This window comes from Suncus etruscus, chromosome 9 (genome assembly GCF_024139225.1).
Source record: "Suncus etruscus isolate mSunEtr1 chromosome 9, mSunEtr1.pri.cur, whole genome shotgun sequence".
Lineage (NCBI taxonomy): Eukaryota > Metazoa > Chordata > Mammalia > Eulipotyphla > Soricidae > Suncus > Suncus etruscus.
In genome coordinates, this window is record NC_064856.1 from 84,161,993 (window position 1) to 84,184,355 (window position 22,363).

The 22,363-nt window shown below is 47.5% G+C and overlaps 1 protein-coding gene and 1 non-coding gene across 2 annotated transcripts in view; both read left to right on the forward strand.

Moving 5' to 3' along the window:
- Positions 1–1,074: 1,074 nt before the first annotated feature.
- Positions 1,075–22,363, forward strand: part of NAT10 (N-acetyltransferase 10) — a 32,286-nt gene continuing 10,997 nt past the window's right edge. The window contains exons 1-11 of the mRNA XM_049780081.1: positions 1,075–1,325; positions 2,357–2,448; positions 4,289–4,460; positions 6,578–6,700; positions 9,866–9,927; positions 11,046–11,160; positions 11,269–11,376; positions 12,585–12,718; positions 15,218–15,311; positions 15,467–15,565; positions 20,948–21,084. Of these exons, the coding sequence (XP_049636038.1) occupies positions 1,218–1,325; positions 2,357–2,448; positions 4,289–4,460; positions 6,578–6,700; positions 9,866–9,927; positions 11,046–11,160; positions 11,269–11,376; positions 12,585–12,718; positions 15,218–15,311; positions 15,467–15,565; positions 20,948–21,084 (1,244 nt within the window). The 5' untranslated portion in view covers positions 1,075–1,217. The remainder of the gene's footprint in view (positions 1,326–2,356; positions 2,449–4,288; positions 4,461–6,577; positions 6,701–9,865; positions 9,928–11,045; positions 11,161–11,268; positions 11,377–12,584; positions 12,719–15,217; positions 15,312–15,466; positions 15,566–20,947; positions 21,085–22,363) is intronic.
- Positions 8,616–8,748, forward strand: LOC126019294 (small nucleolar RNA SNORA55). Its single transcript, XR_007499024.1, has one exon. It is a non-coding gene; the product is annotated as a small nucleolar RNA SNORA55 (small nucleolar RNA).

Sequence of the window (22,363 nt, forward strand, 5' to 3'; positions counted from 1 at the left end):
TGGAGTGCTTGCTGAAGGTTGTGGTGCGTAGTGCTGTACTATCTGTGAGATCTGCAAAGCACTTACCATATTTGCCAGCGTATAAGACAACCCTTCAACCCATGAAATACTTCCTAAAAGTCTTAAAAGTAAGTTACTTCTTAAAAGTAAGAGGGGTGCAGATCACTCATCCCTGAAGCTGGAACAAGTTTCAATATGCCGTATACCAGCATATAATATGACTCCAGACTTTTAGGATGTTTTTCATGGGTTGAAGGGTCGTCTTATACGCCGACAAATACGGTACCTCCTGTACTCTTCCCAGGGCCCTCAGGAATTTTTCCAAAAATGGGCTTGGTTTGGTTTTGGTTTTTGAGCCTAGTGATCAGGGATCACTCCTGGTGGTGCTTAGGGCACCACATGTGGTATTAGGGTTTGGAGCTGGGTTGGTTGCAAGCAAGACAAGCACCTTACCCCTTTTTATCTCTGGCTCCTGAAAATGGTTTTGAGAAAGATGTTTTTGAAAAACAGCCTCATCATCCCATGGATATGCAACATATACTTAAAATGTCTTTAAACATTTGTGGTTTAGGGGCCCGGAGAGATAGCACAGCGGCGTTTGCCTTGCAGGCAGCCAATCCAGGACCAAAGGTGGTCGGTTCGAATCCCGGTGTCCCATATGGTCCCCCGTGCCTGCCAGGAGCTATTTCTGAGCAGACAACCAGGAGTAACCCCTGAGCACCGCCGGGTGTGGCCCCCCCAAAAAAACAAAACAAAACAAAACAAAAAAAAACATTTGTGGTTTAAAAATATTGTTTATTGAATTACCATGAAATACAGAGTTAAAAAGTTATTGATGGTTGAGTTCCAACACCCATTCCTTCACCAGTGTTCATTTCCTTCCATTAATTTCTTCTTTCCCTCCTGTCTCTGTCCATTCCCCCAAACCCCACAACCTGCATGTATGGCCATTATCCCTCCTCTCTCTCCCCTACCTTCCCATCTCTCCCTCCTCACCTCTCCCTGAATTCAATGTGAATGGGAGCCCCCAGGCTAACAATATTTTCTTCCTTCCAAGCCTCAGTTTTCAGGGGACTATTTGAGGATTAAATAAAGTGATTGCTGTAAATGTGCCAGCCCTGCCCCTGGCCATCCACTATGATTCTTTGCCCAGAATCTGGTGTTGACCTATCTTAATGGTATTTTTTTACCTTTTGTCATAGTAACCACCTTTCACCATGAATCGGAAGAAAGTGGATAACCGGATCCGGATTCTCATAGAGAATGGGGTGGCAGAGCGCCAGAGGTCACTGTTTGTTGTGGTTGGAGATCGAGGAAAGGATCAGGTGAGACCCCATGACCACTTCCTTCTTGGCTGACTTTTGGTGTCCATGACTTTGAATTCCTATGCAGCATTGTTGCAGCACAGATTGGCATTTGGGACCAGTCTACAGGAACCTTCCTTGTTTTTTTCATCTGCAAAGCACTCAGTATTGAGAGTCAGCAGCAGATGATGACTAGGTGGTAATGAAACCAAGGTTTAAGTGTGTATGACCTGTCTTCTTGTCTAAATCTGGTCATGACTTGCCTTGTAACTTTGTCTCCTCCACATCTGTCAAAAAAGGGGCTGGGCTTAGCAGTCGCTAAAGTCTTCCTCTTCCTCTCTTGGGTTTTGGAGTCACTCAGCAGTGCTCAAGGATCGAACCTTGGGCATGACTAAGTGTATGTGCTCCTACATACTAAGCTATTCCTTCTTTGGGTGGGGGGTTGGGTTTTTGGGTCACACCTGGCAGCGCTCAGGACCTACTCCTGGTTCTACACTCAGAAATTGCTTCAGGTTCGGGGGGCCATATGGGATGCCAGGATTGGAACAACCGTCCTTCTGCATGCAAGGCAAATGCCTTACTGCTGTGCTATCTCTCTGGCAGCTATTCCTTTATCTCTCTGTGATTTTTTTTCCTTTTTTTGGGTGGGGTGGGGGGCACACCCAATTGTTTGGTTTTATTACTCCTTGGTCTATACTTGGGGGTTACTGCTGGCAGCACAAGGGACCATAGGTGGTATAAGGCAAGTGTCCTACCCAATGTACTGTTGCTCCAGTTCCTGTGGTCTGTGCTTATTTTTTTTGTTGTTGTTTGTTTGTTTTTGGACCACGCCCGTTGACGCTCAGGGGTTACTCCTGGCTATGCGCTCAGAAGTCATTTCTGGCTTGGGGGACCATATGGGACGCCGGGGGATCGAACCACGGGGGATCGAACCACGGTTCGTCCTAGGCTAGCGCTGGCAAGGCAGACACCTTACCTCTAGCGCCACTGCCCGGGCCCCGTGGTCTGTGTTTAAACCTGAAATTCTGTGATTTTTTTTTTCCCTTTGACAGGTGGTTATTCTCCATCACATGTTGTCCAAAGCAGCTGTGAAGGCTCGGCCTTCAGTTCTCTGGTGTTATAAGAAAGAGCTGGGATTTAGCAGGTGAGTTTGATTTTTCCAGTGTCTTAGACTTCGTTCAATTCCTGCTCAGTACTTCAATGCCAGAAATCCCTTGACATAGTTTTATGGGGATCATTGATAGAGATACTATCTTTGAGGGCATTTCCAAATAAGAAACAAAGAGCTCATGTCCTCTCTTCATTCCTGACATAGCACTTGATTTTTCAGACAGACAGACAGACAGAGAGAAAGAGAGAGGAGAGAGAGAGGGGGGAGGGAGGGAGGGAGGGGGAGAGAGAGAGAGAGAGAGAGAGAGAGAGAGAGAGAGAGAGAGAGAGAGAGAGAGAGAGAGAGAGAGAGGAGAGAGAGGAGAGAGAGAGAGAGATCTCACTGGCTGGAGAGGAGGAGGAGGAGGGGGCCAATCTACATAGGTCTGCAGCTGGGGGGAGAGAAAGAGAAAGGGAGGAGGGAGCAACATCCTATGGACGCTTTATTCAGAATCAACAGCAGATTGATTGTGCCTCGAGCCAGCAGGCTCAGCTCCAGTCTTCACTCTGCCCCCACCAACTGCCAGACTTGACCTTTTTATTCTTAGGGTAGTTGTCAGTTACAGGGGTGTGTGTCCCAGTCCAATTGCCATTACAGGGGATTCCAGTCCAACTGCCATTATGTGGGGGTGGGTCATCATCACTTAAAGGTACATTGATTAATTCCCTTAAATACATCAACAATTCCCCCTTTTATGTTAGTTAGAATAATAATTAAAAATTATATAAACAAAATAGTGTTGTCCAAGTTAGTCCAGTCTGGAGAGTTATCCTCTGTTCATATATCTAAAGAGTTATCCTCAGCAGTCAGTGGAGATCAGTCAGGTTTTGGTCTTCTGCAGATCCTCTAGGCAGAGTGGTTGTTAGTTGCATTTCTGCTTCTAATATCTTGAGTGGTCTCTGTGTTTATGAGGACTTATATATTAGGTTCTTGCAAAGTGCACCACTCAGGGTTGAGGAAGATGAGGGAGAGAAGACTGATGCTGTTTCTCAGTCCTCCCCTTCTAACTGTCAGGCTTTACCTTTTATACTTAGGGCCATTGTCAGTTACAGGGGGGCATGTTCCAGTTCAACTGTCATTAAAAAGGGGATTCATCACCCCTTAAAGACACATTAACTAATTCCATTAAATACATCGAAAGGCAGCATGCAAAAGAAAGGAAGCACTTTACTCTTGTACTATCTATCAGGCTCATCTTAAGACAATATAGATGATCTTAATTGTTCTGTGACAGATTAACTCCATACAGAGATAGGGCAGAATTTTGATGCAGACTTATCACTGTCTCCTTAGAAAGCCTGTCTTCTAGCTACTTTTCTGTAATGTTCTCCAATTTCTTCTTCTTTTTTGGTAACCCCTGGTGATGCTCAGGGAATTATTCCTGGCTCTGCAATCAGGAATCATTCCTGGTGGTACTTGGGGACCATATGGGATGCTGAGGATTAAACCTGGATCAGCTATGGGGAAGGCAAGTGCCCTACCCACTGTTTTATCTCTCTCGCCCCAATTTTATCTTTCAAGTGAGGAAAATGGCTCTAAAATTTCCAAGCTTCTAACTATGAAGGTTTTTTTTTGTTGTTGTTGTTTTGGTTTTGGGGCTATTCCTGGCAGTGCTCAGGCATTCCTCTGGTCTTGCACTCAGAAATCACTCCTGGCAGGCTCAGGGGACCTGATGGAATGCTGCAGAATAGAACTTGGGTCCGCTGCGTGCAAGACAAATGTCCCATCTGCTGTACTATATCACTCCAGCCCCATAATTCTGGAGTTTTAAGTGGATGATCAAGCTCCCTGGTCAACTTACTCTTATGAGACTGGGGGTTTGTGGTGTTTGCAGTCACCGGAAGAAAAGAATGCGACAGCTGCAGAAAAAAATTAAGAATGGGACATTGAACATAAAGCAGGACGATCCCTTTGAGCTCTTCGTAGCAGCCACTAACATTCGCTACTGCTATTACAACGAGACGCACAAGATCCTGGGCAACACCTTTGGCATGTGTGTCCTCCAGGTGAGTGTCCTTTCTGTTAGAACAGGGCAAGGGCCCGGCAGGAGACTGGGGAGAGATGATATCCAAGAACCCCTGTCTCCAAGTGTTAGCAGCGGAATACTTTAGCCCCTGAAAAGAAGAGAAAAAGTATTTAAAGCATACTTCTCTGGGGAACCATACTGATTACTATGGCCTCATGGTCTAGTTCGTACTAATCAGCTCTAGCTGAGGAAGCAGGAGCTGTTGTCTTCTGGGGACCCTGAAGCTCCCACATCCTTACTGGAACTGACTGAAGAACCTGCTCACCAGTACGCTGTGGGCCTTGCTTTAATCGAAGGGGCTGAGTTTTGCTCTCATAGGTCCCTGTCACCCCACCCCTGCCAACCCCACTTCTCCCAATCATTCAAAAAAAAAAAACCTGGGGCCGGAGAGATAGCATGGAGGTAAGGCGTTTGCCTTTCATGCAGGAGGTCATCGGTTCGAATCCCGGCGCCCCATATGGTCCCCTGTGCCTGCCAGGAGCAATTTCTGAGCCTGGAGCCAGGAATAACCCCTGAGCACTGCCAGGTGTGACCCAAAAACCAAAAAAAAAAAAAAACCTCTGGTTCTAAAGACCTCGTGACTTCTTCACTGGTCCCTGATCTCCATAGCCTGGCAAGTCATTATAAAAAGTGAATGTTTTTATTATTGGTTTCCACACTCTGGAGATAGCTTCCAGACCTCACAGAAGAAAAATAAAAGTGAGCAGTGATAGGGGAAGAGGGGAATGAGAGGTTCGTGAATACAAGTTCCCCAGTGCTAGGGCCTGGAGAGATAACACAGCGGCGTTTGCCTTGCAAGTGGCCGATCCAGGACCAAAGGTGGTTGGTTTGAATCCCGGTGTCCCATATGGTCCCCCGTGCCTAGCAGGAGCTATTTCTCAGCAGACAGCCAGGAGTAACCCCTGAGCACCGCTGGGTGTGACCCAAAAACCAAACCAAACCAAAACAAAACAAAAAAAGTTCCCCAGTGCTGCTGTGCTGCAAATTCTTATTTGTTCTCTCACCTCTGATCTCTGTTTTTGGGCCACACGCAGTGGTGCTCAGGGATCACTTGTAGTGGGCTCAGGGAACCATAGGGGATGTTGGGAATCAAACGCAGGTCAGCTACATGTAAGGCAGGCGGCGCCCTACCTGCTGTACTATTCTACTCCCCCAGCTGGCCCCTCAGTCAACCTTTGTAATGGATGTATTCCTTGAGCACTAGCGCCCCCGTGTGGTGCATTGAGCCTCTGCAAGTAAGTCAGATAGAAACGTCTCAGATAATAAGAGAAGTTTCTAAAATTCACTTGTGACTCAGTGAAAATAAGAGTATTTCTTTCCATATACAGTTTTTTTTTCGGGCCACACCCATTTGATGCTCAGGGGTTACTCCTGCTAAACGCTCAGAAATTGCCCCTGGCTTGGGGGACCATATGGGACACCGGGGGATCAAACCCCCGTCCTTCCTTGGCTAGCGCTTGCAGGGCAGACCCTTACCTCTAACACCACCTCGCTGGCCCCGTCCATATACAGTTTTAATCACATATTAGAAATACATTTTTCGGGGCCAGAGAGATAGTACAGCGGCGTTTGCCTTGCAAGCAGCCGATCTAGGACCTAAGGTGGTTGGTTCGAATCCCGGCATCCCATATGGTGTGTCCCCCCCCCCCCCCAATGCCTACAAGGAGATATTTCTGAGCAGATAGCCAGGAGTAACCCCTGAGCATACATTTCTTATTTTATTTTGAGCCAAACTTGGTGGTGTTAAGGGCTTACTCTTGACTCTGCTCATGGAGCACTCCTGGCAGGGTCATATGAGGTGCTGGGGATTGAACCCATGTTGGCTTTGTACAAGGCAAACACTCTACCCACTGTATTGTCACTCTTGCCCCGCCCCCCGAAATCTTAAGACATACACAACCACATACATCTATTCTTAGGGCTGAGCGCTCATGTGATACATATGGGAGGGAGATAGTTCTGGCAAGACGGGAATGACGGGGACCATGAGAGCCGAAGTCTGCTTCAGTTTGTGCCCAGACACCCTTTGCCTATTGTTGACTTTTGATTTAACTTCTATAGAGATGCTTTACGTTGATCGAGCCTTAATTTTTTCAGGATTTTGAAGCCTTAACTCCGAACTTGCTGGCCAGGACTGTGGAAACAGTAGAAGGTGGTGGGCTGGTGGTCATCCTCCTTCGGACCATGAACTCACTCAAGCAGTTGTACACCATGACCATGGCAAGTGTCTGCATTGCAATTAGTAGTGACGGTTCAGATCAAATGGTTGTTGCTGGGGGAGGGAGGAAAAGAATTGTTGTTGCTTTGTAAATCAGTTTATTTCATCTTTTGTGAGTAGAGGGGATTCCGGCCATGCTTAGCAGTACTCAAGGCTTCCTCCTGGCTCTGTGCTCAGAGATCACTCCTAACAGAGCTTGGGAGACTGTATATAGCCAAGTGCAAGACGGTTCCTCTATTCTCTCTCCAGTGTTCATAGGTTCTCCCATTCCCTTCCTTTCCTTTATCTCCCTCCCTTTCTCCCTCCCTTCTTTCCACTCTTCTTCTTTCCTCTATCCCTCCTTCCCCTGCCCTCTCAATTAGGGATCAAAACTAGGTCAGCTGTGTGCAAGGCAAGTGCCACATCAGCTATACTGTAGCTCCAGTCCCAGTAGGTCACTTTATTTTTAAAAATTTCTGCTCCGCAACTCTGAAGAGGCGGCCTATTCTTTGGGCTGGTGGGAGCTTTTTGACTGCAGCAATGACCCAGGCACAGCAGAGAATCCTCAGTGACCCGGAGCATGCCCAGGAATCTGAGGTTTTTATTTGCTTTTAGATATTTGCAAGTTCTACACACCAGTGAGACTCATACCGTGCTCTTGTCATGTAGTTAAATTTCAAATTTTGAACATAGCATTTTGCAGTGCTGATAGAGACATATCATCACAAGGAGAACTGTCCCAGACTTTTCCAGTGATTTCCATCCTTGTGTGTAATGAAGGCACAGTACTCGTTTTACTCCCAGTGTGGCACAACTTCAGTTCTTGGAGGTAGACTTTTCCTCTCCCAAGCTGAGGAGTTGCTTAGGAACTACTCAGTTCCTAAGGCAAAGCTGTATGCAAAGCTCATGGCCATATGGGGGTTTCTGAGTGAAAGGGGCTGGGCCACCTTGTGCAGCTGCTCAGGGTGGTGTGAGGTTGGGCTTCAATCTTTTCTTTTTTTTGGTTTTTGGGTTACACCCGGCGGTGTTCAGGGGTTACTCCTGGCTATCTGCTCAGAAATAGCTCCTGGCAGGCATGGGGGACCTTATGGGACGCTGGGATTCAAACCAACCACCTTAGGTCCTGGATCGGCTGCTTGCAAGGCAGACGCCACTGTGCTATCTCTCCAGCCCCTGGGCTTCAATCTTAAGTATTAGGAACTATGTTCACTGGGGCTGAGACGATGGTACAGCCGGCAGGGCATTTGTCTTGCATGTGGCTTACCTGAGTTGAATCTCTACCACCCCATATGGTCCTTGAGCATGCCAAGAGTGGTCCTTGAGGGTAGACCTGGGAATAAACCCTGGGTACCACTGGTATGACCCAGGAACCAAAACCCATAAAAGAACTGTGTTCATGATAAAGTGCACTTTCCACCAATTTCAGTACTTGCTTCCTATCCCTAACCCCTCACCCCAGGACTTTTGTGCTTATTATTTCTGTAGGAGTACATGACTTCCTCTCTGTATTTGTGCTCTGTTTGAGATGCCTTTGGATGTTTTTTTCTCTCAATTAGTTCCACCCATCACTCATTTACCTTCTTTTGTTTCTCTTTAGAGCTACCTATAGTGAGGTATTTTTTGATATACTTGGCACTCCAAGCATTTTTGCTGCCATTACACCCTGTTTTTGTTTTTGTTTTGGTGCCACAGCTGCCTTGCTTAAGAATCACTCCTGCTGGGGCCAGAGAGATAGCATGGAGGCAAGGCATTTGCCTTGCATGCAGAAGGATGGTGGTTTAAATTCCCACATCCCATATGGTTCCCCGAGCCTGCTGCGGGCGATTTCTGAGTATAGAGCCAGGAGTAGCCTCTGAGCACTGCCGGGTGTGACCAAAAAACCAAAATAATAATAATAATTATAATAATAATAAAATAAAATAAGAATCACTTCTGGCAGCACCTAAATTTTTCCTATGTCTTGCTGCTGGTGCTGGCATGGGGACAGATGGTGCTACATTACCAGTAGAGGAAATCCAGACAGGTCATTTCCATTTGTCTTGTGGCCTGTCTCTACAGCTCTGCCACATTAAAAAAAAAAAAATCACTCCTGGGGGCCTGAGCAGTGGCATAAGAGGTAAGACTTGTGTACTTTTTTTTTCCGGCCACACACATTTGACGCTCAGGGGTTACTCTGGCTAAGCGCTCAGAAATTGCCCCTGGCTTGGGGGGACCATAATGGATGCCGGGGGATCGAACCAAGGTCCTTCCTTGGCTAGCGCTTGCAAGGCAGACGCCTTACCTCTAGCGCCACCTCACTGGCCCCGGGTTTGTGTACTCTTGTTACTCAAGAGTAACCCTTGAGTGTCACCGGGTGTGGCCAAAAAACAAAACCAAAAGAAAAAAAAATATCACTCCTGGCTGATATGATCTTGACCATCTATATATGGTCCTGGCTGGGGAAACCATATGGGATGCCAGGGATCAAATTTGGGTTGGCCACGTACAAGGGAAATGCCCTTACACTGTACTATCTCTCCGGCCTCTGTACCCTGCTGTTCATTTATATTTGCCAGAGTTTGTCTTTATTTTCTCAGTCATTTCCCTTCAGGAATAGTGAGCTCACACTTTTCTCAGGTGCTCACCCAGCCTGTCGGGATGGCACAAATGTGCCGTTGAGTGCATGAACACTGCAGTGTGCAATGAAATGTGAAAAGCCTTTGAGATGAGGTGAGGGGAAAATGGAGGTCGTAAGGAACTGCACCTCTGCTCTCTGATCCCAGTCCCTGGAAGAAGCCTTTGGTACATCTGGCCCCGAAGGTTGTGTAGGAGCAAATGTGCATCCCAACAGCATCTCTGGCCCCTCCTGGAGCCCAGAAAGCTCTTCCTGTTCTCTAGCAGTATCAGGAAGCCTTATTTATTTATTTATTTTTATTTTTGGGCCCCCAAAATAAAATAATATAAAAATAATATAATAATAAAATAAACTCAGGGGTTTACTCATGGCTGTGCGCTCAGAAATTGCTCCTGGCTTGGGGGGATCATATGAAATGCTGGGGGATCAAATCACGGTCCATCCTAGATTAGCACGTGCAAGGCAGATGGCCTACCACCACTTGCACCACTGCTTTGGCCCTTTTGGGTTTTTTTTCTGCTTTCAAATATATTTATTTTTAGGAGATCTTGTTAACACATGCTTTCTCTGTCAGGACGTGCATTCCCGATACAGGACTGAGGCCCATCAGGACGTCGTGGGGAGATTTAATGAGAGGTGGGTCTGCTGTGCATGGTTTTGGGGTGCTTCCGAGGGAGGAGGGTCCTAGTGAAGGCTGAGCTTCTGTCTGGGGAGGAGGTACAGGGCCTGCCATGATGACATTCCTAGCCGCAGCACAAGTTCTACTGGATGGAGGGGGAGGACAGAATTGGCCTGGACACCTGGACTGTCTTGTTCTGGCCAGTGCCATATCTTCCTCCCTCTGCTCTCTGGGGCATTTCACAGGACCCTGGTGTTTGCCAAAGAGTCTCCTGGCCCATGAGCTGGGAAACATCAGTCCTGGTTTTTGTCTATGAAGGTTCACAGTAGCCTATAGTAGTCACTGAAACTTTTTCCCTTGGTAAGGAGGGAGAGTTTTTGATCCACACCTAATTGTGCTCTGTGGCATCCATGACTCTGTTTTCAGACCTCCTGCCCTGCTGAAAATTGCTCCAGCCACAAGGACCTGTCTGGCCTGATAGAGCCCTTGCCTGGGCCACACTGATGTGGCATGTCTTAGGAAATGCTGCCTCTCAGTCAGAGCCATTAGGCTCCTGGTGACATTTGGCTGTATCTAGGTTTATCTTTTGTTGGGGTGGGTTGCTCCACACACACCAGTAAGATCAGGGGCCACTTCTGGGATCACTTCTGGCCTAGCCAGCCCAGCTGTACAAGCCTGACAATTTAGCTCTTGGGCCTGGAGCTGCAGTGCTGTGGGGACACAGCAGTGTTGGGGGCTACCAGGGCCATGATGGCAGTATTTGGAGGTTGGGAGCCAGGGCATGATATTCAGCCAGAACATGGCTTTCTTGGCCTTTCTCAGAGATGTATAGAGTTGGGAATAATGTTTGGGAAGAAAAGCTACACCATCATTGGTGGCCATTAGTTCCTCTCCACCACCGCCTCATCATGGTTCTTTTGTTTGTTTGTTTTTGTCTTTGTTGTTTGTTTTGGTTTTTGGGTCACACCCGGCAGTGCTCAGGGGTTACTCGTGGCTCTACGCTTAGAAATCGCTCCTGGCAGGCTCGGGGACCATATGGGATGCTGGGATTCGAACCACTGACCTTCTGCATGCAAGGCAAATGCTTTACCTCCATGCTATCTCTCCGGCCCATCATGGTCCTTTTGTTCCTCAGATTCATCCTCTCTCTGGCCTCTTGTAAGAAGTGTCTCGTCATCGATGACCAGCTCAGCATCCTGCCCATTTCTTCCCATGCTGCCAGCATTGAGGCTCTCCCTCCCAAGAGTCAAGTGAGTACCAGGGCAGGAGCACCTGGGTTAGGCTGCCTTTCTGGGTCCCTCCTCCACACACCCCAGGCAAGGGCAAAGGCTAACCTGTCCCTCCTCTTCCTGTGGCAGGACGACAACCTTGGCCCTGCAGATCTGGAGCTGAAGGAACTGAAGGAGAGCCTGCAGGACACGCAGCCTGTGGGCGTCTTGGTGGACTGCTGCAGGACCCTGGACCAGGTGAGCGCTGGACAACGCCTTAATCCCGGGCCCACACATGTGGCAGCCACAGGATTGTTTGTGGTTGTTATCCTGGTTCACAGGAGAACTTCAACAGTTGGCTCCCCTCCTACCCTGAATAAACTCAAGGGAAGTCAGGATCAAGGGGGACAGGTGAAGTTTACTTGATTTTACATTGAATTTATTTTATCTCATCTTTTATTTGCGGGGGAGTCCCAGGGGTCTCATGGCTATACTTGGTTTGCTTGTAGTTCTAGCTTTCTTTTCTTTTCTTTTCTTTTCTTTTTCTTTCTTTCTTTTTTTTTTTTTTTTTTTTTTTTTGTTTGGGTCACACCTGGCAGCGCTTAGGGGTTACTCCTGGCTCTATGCTCAGAAATTGCTCCTGGCAGGTGCGGGGGACCATATGGGATGCTGGAATTCGAACCAATGACTTTCTGCATGAAAGGCAAATGCCTTACCTCCATGCTATCTCTCTGGCCCCCATAATTCAAGCTTTTTGGTACTCAGTGGCCTCCAGGGCATACTCAGAAATCTTCTGGGTCCTATTATGTAGTGCTGGGGATCAACAGACTGAGAGCTATAGCTCAGGTGCTGTTGCTGGGTCTGAGTTTGGTGCTTGGGGTAATCTTTGCTGTGCCAGGGATCAAACCTCTTGTATTCAAGGCCCATGCTCCACTAAAATGGTTTCAGTTAAAGATGGAGGCACTGGGTGCTTCCCTAGGAGAAGGCCGCTGGCCATTGTTCTTTGGCTTCTCTGGCATCTTGTGACAGATTTTTTTTTTCTTCCAGTTTTTAGGCCTTGAGGGTTCTGTAGAGGCACTAGTGGAGATGACTGGGAACAGTTGTATGTGTGTGGCGGGGTAGTTTGAACTGGAGCTGTGAATTGGGGGTTGTTAGCAGCTGATTTGTCTCTATTGCCTCCTAGTGGCTGGGGAGGAGTATGTGCTTAGCCTTGCTTTGGATTCTGCAACAACTGCACCAATGATCAAGAAGCATAGACAGGTCAAGGAGCAGTCAGAGATGGCGGTGCTCCTGGTGTGTGGTGAAAGTGGGGTCGTATCAGATGGCCTTGAGAGTCAATCACACTCATATTGAAGGAGGAAATCTGCCTCCATTTTGCCTCAGCAGTGCCTGATTACCCTGCAGAGTGGCTGCCAGATGGGCTGGCACGAAAGGATCCCCTAATGTACGTATTCTCCTTCCCATAGGCCAAGGCTGTCTTGAAATTCATTGAGGGCATCTCAGAGAAGACGCTGCGGAGTACAGTCGCGCTCACAGCGGCCCGTGGGAGGGGCAAATCTGCAGCCCTCGGGTTGGCCATTGCTGGGGCAGTGGCTTTTGGGTAAGGGGTCCAACTCTCCTTTCGGAAGATGGGGGTGGGAAGAGGCTATGTGCTGTGTCTATTCAAGCTTCCTGTGTGATTACTGAGCTGCTGCAATATTGCAGTGGGTAGGGCAATTACTTTGAACGGGGCTGACCTGCGTTCTGTTCCCATCATCCCATAAGATCCCCCAAGCATCACCATGAGTGAATCCTGAGAGTGGAGCCAGAAGTAACCCCTGAGTACTGCTAGACAAAAACATTGAGTGTGATTTCCTCCTCTCCCCCACCCCAGGAGCTCCTTTGTGTAGGACAGACCCACATACATCCCACTCCCCAATGCCTATCTGGCTGTTGTTTGAGGCTGAGCAAAGCAGAAAGCAGAGAGATTGGGGATAAAGAAATTCAAAACAAGCAGCTTTGCTGACTACAGACAGTCCGTTTTTGTTTTTGTAAATTAAAAGAATTTGTATTCTTCAGTGAAATCAGCTTCCACAAAAGAACAAAACGGCAACCTGCCCACTGGGAGAAAGTATTAGAGCACCATTCGCACCATAGGTCTGTCAGGGAGATGAGATGATTGTTGAAATCTGTAACCAACCATACAACACCAAATCTGCTCATGCAAGCAACTTGGTAAAAATGGCAAATCTCTCTCTCTCTCTCTCTCTCTTGGTAAAAATGGCAAATCTCTCTCTCTCTCCTCTCTCTCTCTCTCTCTCTCTCTCTCTCTCTCTCTCTCTCTCTCTCTCTCTCTCTCTCTCTCTCTCTCTCTCTCCCCCTCCCTCCCTCCCTCCCAGACCTACAGGGGACCCCCCACAAGATGAAAACATCCCTGTCCTTACTGTTAGGAAATACATAAGAAAAGAAAACACACACACATACACACACACACATAAGAAAACACACACACAAATCCACCACAGTAGACCACTGTTTACTGATGAGAACGACATGTCAAAACTATGACCACTGTTTACTGATGAGAACGACATGTCAAAACTATGGGCAGGAACTAGTGTTGAACAGGGGCAGAGGAACAGGAGCTCTGGTGTGCTGTTGGTGGAATGTAAATTGGTGCAGTCTCAATGGAGAATGGTACAGAACCTTCTTTTTTTTTTTTTTTTTTTTTGGTTTTGGGGTCATACCTGGCAGCGCTCAGGGGTTACTCCTGGCTCTATGCTCAGAAACTGCTCCTGGCAGGCTCGGGGGACCAAATGAGATGTCAGCATTCAAACCACCGTCCTTCTACATGCCTTACCTCCATGCTATTTCTCTGGCCCTAGAACCTCCTTAATGTAAAATGGAGAGGGCTGGGCTGAACGATAGCACAGCGGTAGGACATTTGCCTTGCATGCGGCCAACTCTGGACGGACCCGAGTCGATTCCTGGCATCTCACGTGGTCCTCCTCCCAGGAGCAATTTCTGAGCGAAGAGCTAGGAGTAACCCCTGAGTGCCATAAGGTGTGGCCCAAAAATAAAAAACAACAACAAAAAAAAGAGGGTGCTGGGCAATAGTACAATGGGTAGGGCATTTGCCTGCCATGCAGTTGATTGAGTTTGATCCCCAATACCGTGTATGGCACCACCTTGAGTGATGCCTTTATAGAGCCAGGAGCACCCTGAGTGCTGTAGGATGTGGCCCTACAATTGAGGGGGGGAAATGGAATACCATATGTTAGAGTATGATATATATTCACAGAACATGAAAAGATAGGTTTGGAGGTTCTGTTCAATCCAAGCTTCGTAGCAGCAATTTTCACAAAATAAAGGAAAGTGCAAATTTGACTTTGCTAACGAGTGATCTTGATCCCTGGAGGGTCTTGTCTGTCATGGGACACAGCCTTTATGCTTTGCCACTGAGTGGAAGACTTATGCAGTGGCTAATCGATACTGGGCTTGACTTGCCATGCACCCACTGAAACAATAGGCTCATGGGGCCAGAGTGATAGTGCTGTGGGTAGGGCTCTTGCCTACTCACAGCTGATGTAGGTTTGTTCCCCAGCATCTCCTCTTGTCCCTCAAGCACCTGCAGGTGTGATTACTGAGCTCAGAGCCAGGAGCAACTCCTGATCACCAATAGGTGGCCCATGGTTGCCAACCTTCTCCTTGGTGCCAGCTTCTCTGGGTATGGGTCAGAAATGGAGGAGCCTAGATTTAGTTTCAGTGACTTCCCCCAGATTCTCCTGTCAGTGCGATTGGAGCAGAGGCCCTGACTCCTTTCCTGATTCTATTCTTTCTTCCTGGTACCCCAGCCTCCAGCCTTGAGCTGTCGTTTTGCCCCACATATCCCCTTAGCCAGCTAAGCCCATGTAATCATCACTTTCACCTCGCACAGCAGTGCTGGGGGCAGCAGTGGCCTCCACAAGCTCCTACATGATGCCCAGGAGGAAGGTAAACTTAGGTCTGATGTTGCTTTCTTTCTTTCTCCCCATAAAGTATTCTGTATTCCTCTACCTCGATATGATAGCATTTCTTAGGTCTCCTGACTATTCTTACAAATCCTTCTCTTTTACTATAGGTACTCCAATATCTTTGTTACCTCCCCCAGCCCCGATAACCTTCACACGCTGTTTGAATTTGTGTTTAAAGGATTTGATGCTCTGCAGTATCAGGTAGGCAATGGCATGGGACTGTTTTGATCTGGTGCCGGGTAATAAATTCAGGGGATCTTTAAGGTGCTTAACTGCCTGCTTACTTGCTTGCTTAGGTAATTTCTAAAGCTTATTTTAAACTTCACCTCTGATTTGACTCTTTTTTTCCCCACCAGGAACATCTGGACTATGAAATAATTCAGTCTCTTAATCCTGAATTTAACAAAGCTGTGATCAGAGTGAATGTATTCCGAGAACACAGGCAGACTATTCAGGTAAGAGAGCTATGTCCAGAAAACTGCTGCAGAGCCATTTTAGCTGGATTTATTAATTATTTGATTTGGGGGAGGGATGCAAGACACGTGCTTGATTCCTGAGCTACATTCTGGCCCAACCTGCTATATTTATTTGTTTGTTTGTTTGTTTGTTTATGTTTGGCTTTTGGGGCCATACCTGTTGATGTTCAGGGGTTACTTTTAGCTCTGCATTCAGGAATTACTCCTGGCAGGCTTGTGGGACCATATGGGAGGCTGGGGATCGAACCTGCACATGCAAGGCAAATGCCGTATCCAGTCTTCTATCACTTCAGTTCTTTTTTTCTAAATAAATAAATTACTTAATTGAATCACTGTGAGATACAGAGTTGTTCATGATTGAGTTTCAGTCATATAGTATACCACCCTTCAGGGCACATTTCCTGCCAACTTCTGTGGCAGACATACGTCTTTTCTGTTTTTTCCTTTTTTCTTTTAGATACTGTGGTTTCAACCTGCTGTATTTAAGTATGCATTTCAGTCTTGTATAATTCTATGTTTTTAGAATATCATTTTACATCTTATTACTATATCTGGCCTGAAAAATCCTTTTTTTTTATTTTTTTTATTTTGGGCTACGCCCTATGGCGCTTAGGGGTTACTCCTGGCTCTGTGCTCAGAAATCGCTCCTGGCAGGCTCGAAGGACCATATGGGATCCTGGGAATTGAGCCTGGGTGGGTCCTGGGTTGGTCATGTGCAAGGCAAGGTCCCTACTGCTGTGCTATCTATAGGGACCTGAAAAATTCCTTTTGAGGCAGTGGGTAGGGGCCACAATGGGTTTTATTTTGGGGGGTGGGGTGCCCGTTCCTGACGGTGCTCAGGTTACTCCTGGCTCTGTACTCAGAAATTGCTCCCAGGTCGGCCACATGCAAGGCAAACACCCAAACGCTGAGCTATTGCTCCTGCCCTAGGGGACCATACTGGGGCTAGGGGCTTACTCCTAACTCTATGCTCCTAACTTCCCACTGTGGCTCCCTTCCTCTGACCTCTCCCCTTCCTTTCACCGTTATTTCAACCCTTGCTGGTTGTCCCCTGGTCTCATATTGCCCCTAGTTAAGAGGTGCTCTTTTGTTTTTATTGATAGTTTTTTTTGGAATGGGGTCCTGAGAGCCTATACCTGGCTCTCTGCTCTGGGATGACTGCTGATAGTGTTCAGGGGACTGTGCGGTTTCAGGGATTTGAATCTATATAGGCTGCATTACAGGGCAAGTGCTCTATGTCTTGTCCTATTGATTCATTCGATAGGACTGGTGGGACTGATTTCCAAGCATAGAGCTGGGAGTAACCTCTAAGTACTGCTGGTGTGGTCCAAAAACCAAGAAAAGAACATTGGAGTGTGATATTTAGCTAAAAGAAACACATTGTTAGGGATCTACCTTGCCCGCATAGCCTAGGATGGACCGAGGTTTGATTCCCTGGTATGAGCGCATAGCCAGGAGTAACCCCTGAGCGTCATCAGGTGTGGCCCCAAAACAAATAAACAAAAAAAGAACAAACAAAGAAACATTTTGTTCTGACTTCAGTTTTTTTTTTTTTTTTTGTTTTTTTTTTTTGGTGGTTTTTGGGTCACACCCGGCAGTGTTCAGGGGTTATTCCTGGCTCCAGGCTCAGAAATTGCTCCTGGCAGGCACGGGGGACCATATGGGGCGCCGGGATTCGAACCGATGACCTCCTGCATGAAAGGCAAATGCCTTACCTCCATGCTATCTCTCCGGCCCCTGACTTCAGTTTTAATTGTGTCTGGTGACTGAGGATTTTGAAATGGTGCCTCTGAGACTAGAACTGTTTAGCCACTTAAGAGAAGAGAAACTTGTCTCAAATGTCCTCTGAATCTTTGTGGCTTAGCCTTTGGTCACTTTTCCTTTTTGATCAGGCTTCCTGGAAACTCTCTGCATCTCCATTGCTCTATACCCCTGCACTCGCTGGCTCTGGTGTTGTTAGGGCTCTGGGGAAGTGCCAGTGCAGGGGCTGCGAGTGGAGTAGGTTCATGGGCGGTACTTGGAGCTGGAGGGTTGGGAGGTGGACTAGGTAAACTTAGCTGTTTGTCCTGAACCTTTAAAGGTATGTGTATGGGGAAGTATAGCTCTATCAAAGAGTCTGCCTTATGATCAGATCTTAGAGTTTGACGTTTGACCGCCAGGATCATGTGTTTTGTTTCATTTCATTTTGTATAACTTACCGGGTGTCATCTAGAATCTCTTCTTGTCCATTACTTTCCACCTTTGCCCGATTCCCATAGCTGACAGGTGGAAAGAGTGGTGAGCACCAGACAGGGCCAGGTGTGGAGCTGTGGTAGAATGCATGCTTCTTATGTCTGAAGCATGTTTACTTCCTGGCATTACCAAAAAAACAAAAGAAAGAGGGGGGAAAAGATGAAATGAAGAAAGCAAACCTGTGTATGACATGACTGTCCTTGCTTTTGTGGATTCAGACAGACACGACGGTTACCTGGTTTCACGAGGCTCTGAGGCATTTTTGTGCCTTGTTGAGGCATCTCACTGCTGGAAACTGAGAATAGTAAATATCTGCCACACTTCCCCCAGACAGGCTTTTTGCTGCTTGTGTGTGTGTGTGTGTGTGTGTGTGTGTGTGTGTGTGTGTGTGTGTGTGTGTGTGTGTGTGTGTGTGTGTGTGTGTGTGGTTTTTGGGTCACACCCGGCAGTGTGTGTGTGTGTGTGTGTGTGTGTGTGTGTGTGTGTGTGTGTGTGTGTGTGTGTGTGTGTGTGTGTGTGTGTGGTTTTTGGGTCACACCCGGCAGTGCTCAGGGTTTTTTCCTGGCTCCATGCTCAGAAATTGCTCCTGGCAGGCACGGCGGACCATATGGGACGCCGGGATTTGAACCGATGACCTTCTGCATGAAAGGTAAACACTTTACCTCCACGCTATCTCTCCGGCCCCCCTTTTTGCTGCTTTTATGAGGGGCTTGTTTAGGGCTAAGGAGATGGCAAAGCAGGCTGGAATACATACGCTGTGTGTGGGAGGCCTGGGTCTCCTCTCCAGCTTTGCATGCTCTCTCAGCATGGAGTTGGGTTCTATATACCCTGAGTATTGTTATGTGTATACGCCCCTCCCCAATAGAAGGATAAGAAGGAAAACATTCTGAGAGAGAGAAAGCCCACTTGGTCATGTGCATCCTGCTGGTAGAAATTTGTGGGGTTGCACCCTTCATCCCTCAACTTCCAGCAAAGTACTTTAAGGATCTTATCTGCAATGAAATCATCTCACACATGCCAAAAAGTGCAGAGACACAGAGGCCTTGCGTTCACTTGAGGGAATGTTGATATTTGCCGGTGCCCCCCATTTTAAGTCATTTATAGTCTGGTAGTAAAGATGTAAAGCATCACAGACACATTGCTGTCCCCCTATCCCTTCCCGAATCCCATTTCCTCTCTTCCCGTCTGCAGCAGTACTTTGAGATTGGTATCTCTGCAGCTAGTGTGTTTATATCCCACTATACAATTGGGTGTCCAGAGATGTAATGTATTTACTATCCTGTCCTTTGTAAGCTTTCCTTTCCCCCAATTCTGGGATTGAACCTAGGACCTACACTACTGAGTCACAGCCCCAGCCTTTTGCCACTCAGTATTTGCTTTCCAGATTGAGATAGATCTGGGTGTGTGTTTGCTGCTTTCCAAATCTCTTTGTATTGAAACATAGATCCGGCATGTGTGAGTATGTGAATGTTGCTTTCTATATGCAGGTCTGGGTGTGTGTGTGTGTGTGTGTGTGTGTGTGTGTGTGTGTGTGTGTGTGTGTCTGTCTGTCTGTCTTGCACACGCTCGGGAATCACTCCTGATGAGGGAACCATATGGGGTGCTAGGGACCAAACCTGGGTTGGCTGCATACAAGGAAAATGCCTTATGTGCAATTTTATTACTACAGTTTATTTTTGTGTTTCTAGAAGGGAATGCATATATTTTGGGGCATGCATACATATATTTCCAGCTTGTTTAGATTTTGCTGCATTCTACTTTTTACTATTTCTGCCAGTTTATTTTCACACAGGTTTTTTTATTTCCCCTTTTAAATTTAAATTTAATTTTAATGTTTCCCCAAGCTGTCACCAATGCTGGAACTGGCAGTTTGTGGAATGGGTTTCCTGGCAATTTTTGAGGTTGCTTTGCAGAACCAGGTATAAGGTTCAGTGTTATTGTTTACATTAATTGTCCTTTAGAAATTCTTCTACTTCTAGCAAACTTAAAACAGGCCAAGAAGTCCTGAAGAAAATGAAGGGGGTGGGGGACCCAGAGAGACAGCACAGCGGCAGTGTTTACCTTGCATGCACCATGTCCAGGACAGATAGTGGTTTGAATCCCAGCAACCCATATGGTCCCCTGGTCCTCTGTGCCTGCCAGGAGCGATTTTTGTTTTGTTTTGGTTTTTTTTTTTGGCCACAGCTGGTGATGCTTAGGGGTTTGGGAACCCTATGGGACCCGGGGGATGGAACTGCTGTCCGTTCTAGGCTAGTGCCGGCAAGGCAAACGCCTTACCGCGCCGCGTCACTGCACCGGTCCCCCAGGAGCGATTTCTGAGCGCAGAGCCAAGAGTAACCCCTGAGTGCTGCCGGGCGTGACCCAAAAACCAAAAAGGAAAAAAAAGAAAATGAAGGGGCAGGGCCAGAGAGATAGCACAGTGGTAGGACATTTGCCTTGCACTTAGCTGACACCGAACAGATGGTGATTCAAATCCTGGCATCCCATATGGTCCCCTGAGCCAGCCAGGAGCAATTTCTGAGTGCAGAGCCAGGAGTAACCCCTGAGTGCTGCCGGATATGACACAAACACTCCCCCCCCCCCCTCAAAACTGCAGCAGACAGACAGGGACTTAGACCTGGCTCTGGGCTCAGAAATCACTTCTGGTGAGTTCTGGGGACTGTATATGGTGCTGGGATCAAACTCGAGATTGGCTGTGTGCAAGGCAATTATTCTCCCCACTGTCTTATCACTCTTTCCCCCAAAGGGCAGCTTGTACTCATAGGGATGCCAGATGAGGGATAGCTTGTGGGAGAAGCAGGAAAGAAAGAGGCAACAGGAGCCAGGGTATACTCCAGCCTGAATCTCTCCAGGCTCAGCGGGCAGCCTCAGGTGCTCACCAATGTGTCTTTTAGTGAGAAAGCAGACAGAAGTGCTATGACAAGGTGGCCTGGCCAGGGATCCTGCTTCACTGCTTGTACTATTGGAACCCAGGCATCTGACTTCTGGCCTATTCCTTTTTAACCCAGCCAAGGAAAAAGGAAGAATGAGAGGAGCAAGGGCTATGAGACTGGCATGGGTTCACCCCAGCAGTCCAGCTGTGGCATTCACTGGCCAGACTGAAAATGTTCACTTCTCTGTCCCGCACAGTATATCCATCCCGCAGACGCCGTGAAGCTGGGCCAGGCCGAGCTTGTTGTGATTGATGAAGCTGCCGCCATTCCCCTCCCATTGGTGAAAAGCCTGCTGGGGCCTTACCTTGTTTTCATGGCCTCCACCATCAATGGGTAAGATCCTTTGTGGGAGGGCCCAAGAGATAGCATGGAGATAAAGCATTTGCCTTTCATGCAGAAGGTCATTAGTTCAAATCCCGGCATCCCGTATGGTCCCCTGTGTCTGCCAGGAGCGATTTCTGAGTATGGAGCCAGGAGTAACCCCTGAGCACAGCCAGGTGTGACCCAAAAACCAAAACAATAAAAGATCCTTTGTGGGAGGGGCGATCGTGTATTTGGTGGCCTGTCACTAGATGGCCTGGCCTGGGAAGGGAGAAGATTTCTCTGGGGTTTTGTTGCTTGCTTGTGCTCTGGCACTCGATGGGCCTCTAAGAATCCCTGAAGACCTGGTGACCTAGTCCTGGGGGTGTCTCCTGCCTTGGGAGGTTTTAGAGAGCACAGAATACAGTGTCCTGGTGTACTGTCGAGGGGTGACATAGCCCTCTAGTGTTGCCATCACTGTAATGTGCACAAGGAAGCAGCCCTGTCATGTGGGTATTAGCGTAGGTTTCTGCTCTTCGGTTACCAGGCCCCATGGAGCATTAATGGGCACAATGCTGAAGCATTGTTGGTGGCATCCAGCATCTCAGCCTGAACTACACTGCTCCTCTTAGCCCCTGGTCGGGCCTAGTTAGTCACAGATGGCTGCCAGTAACCTCTGAACCCCTGAACACTGCTGAAATGTCTTCTCTTTCACAAAAGAAAACAGTGATAGTAGCTGAGGACCTTTCTGGGTTTTATTCTTTTTTATTAAAAAGATTTCTTTTAGGGGCCAGAGAGATAGCACAGCAGTGCTTGCCTTGCAAGTAGTCGACCCAGGACCTAAGGTGGTTGGTTCGAATCCCGGCATCCCATATGGTCCCCCATGCCTGCCAGGAGCTATTTCTGAGCAGATAGTCAGGAGTAACCCCTGAGCACTGCCGGGTGTGGCACAAAAACCAAAAAAAAAAAAAAAGATTTCTTTTTGGAGGTTTTTATTAGGGATTAGGCCTTATACATGCAGATAGATTGCTGTGGTGATGAGCCCTATCTCTAGTCTGTAAGATACTTTGGAATTCTTTATTTTAATATGGGGTCAGGTACTTGTTCTGCATGCTGGAGATCTGGGTTTGATCTCCAGCATTCATTGCCTAGTCCTCTGAGCAGCTCTGAGAGTTTGCTACCAGGTGTGACTCTAAACCAAAAAAAAAATTCTGGTGTGTGAGTGGGGAAAATAGCATAAGTTATGTTTAATTTAAGTGAGCAAAAAGGGGAACCAGTCACAGAGTATGCAGGTAGGGTCCCTGTCTCTTAA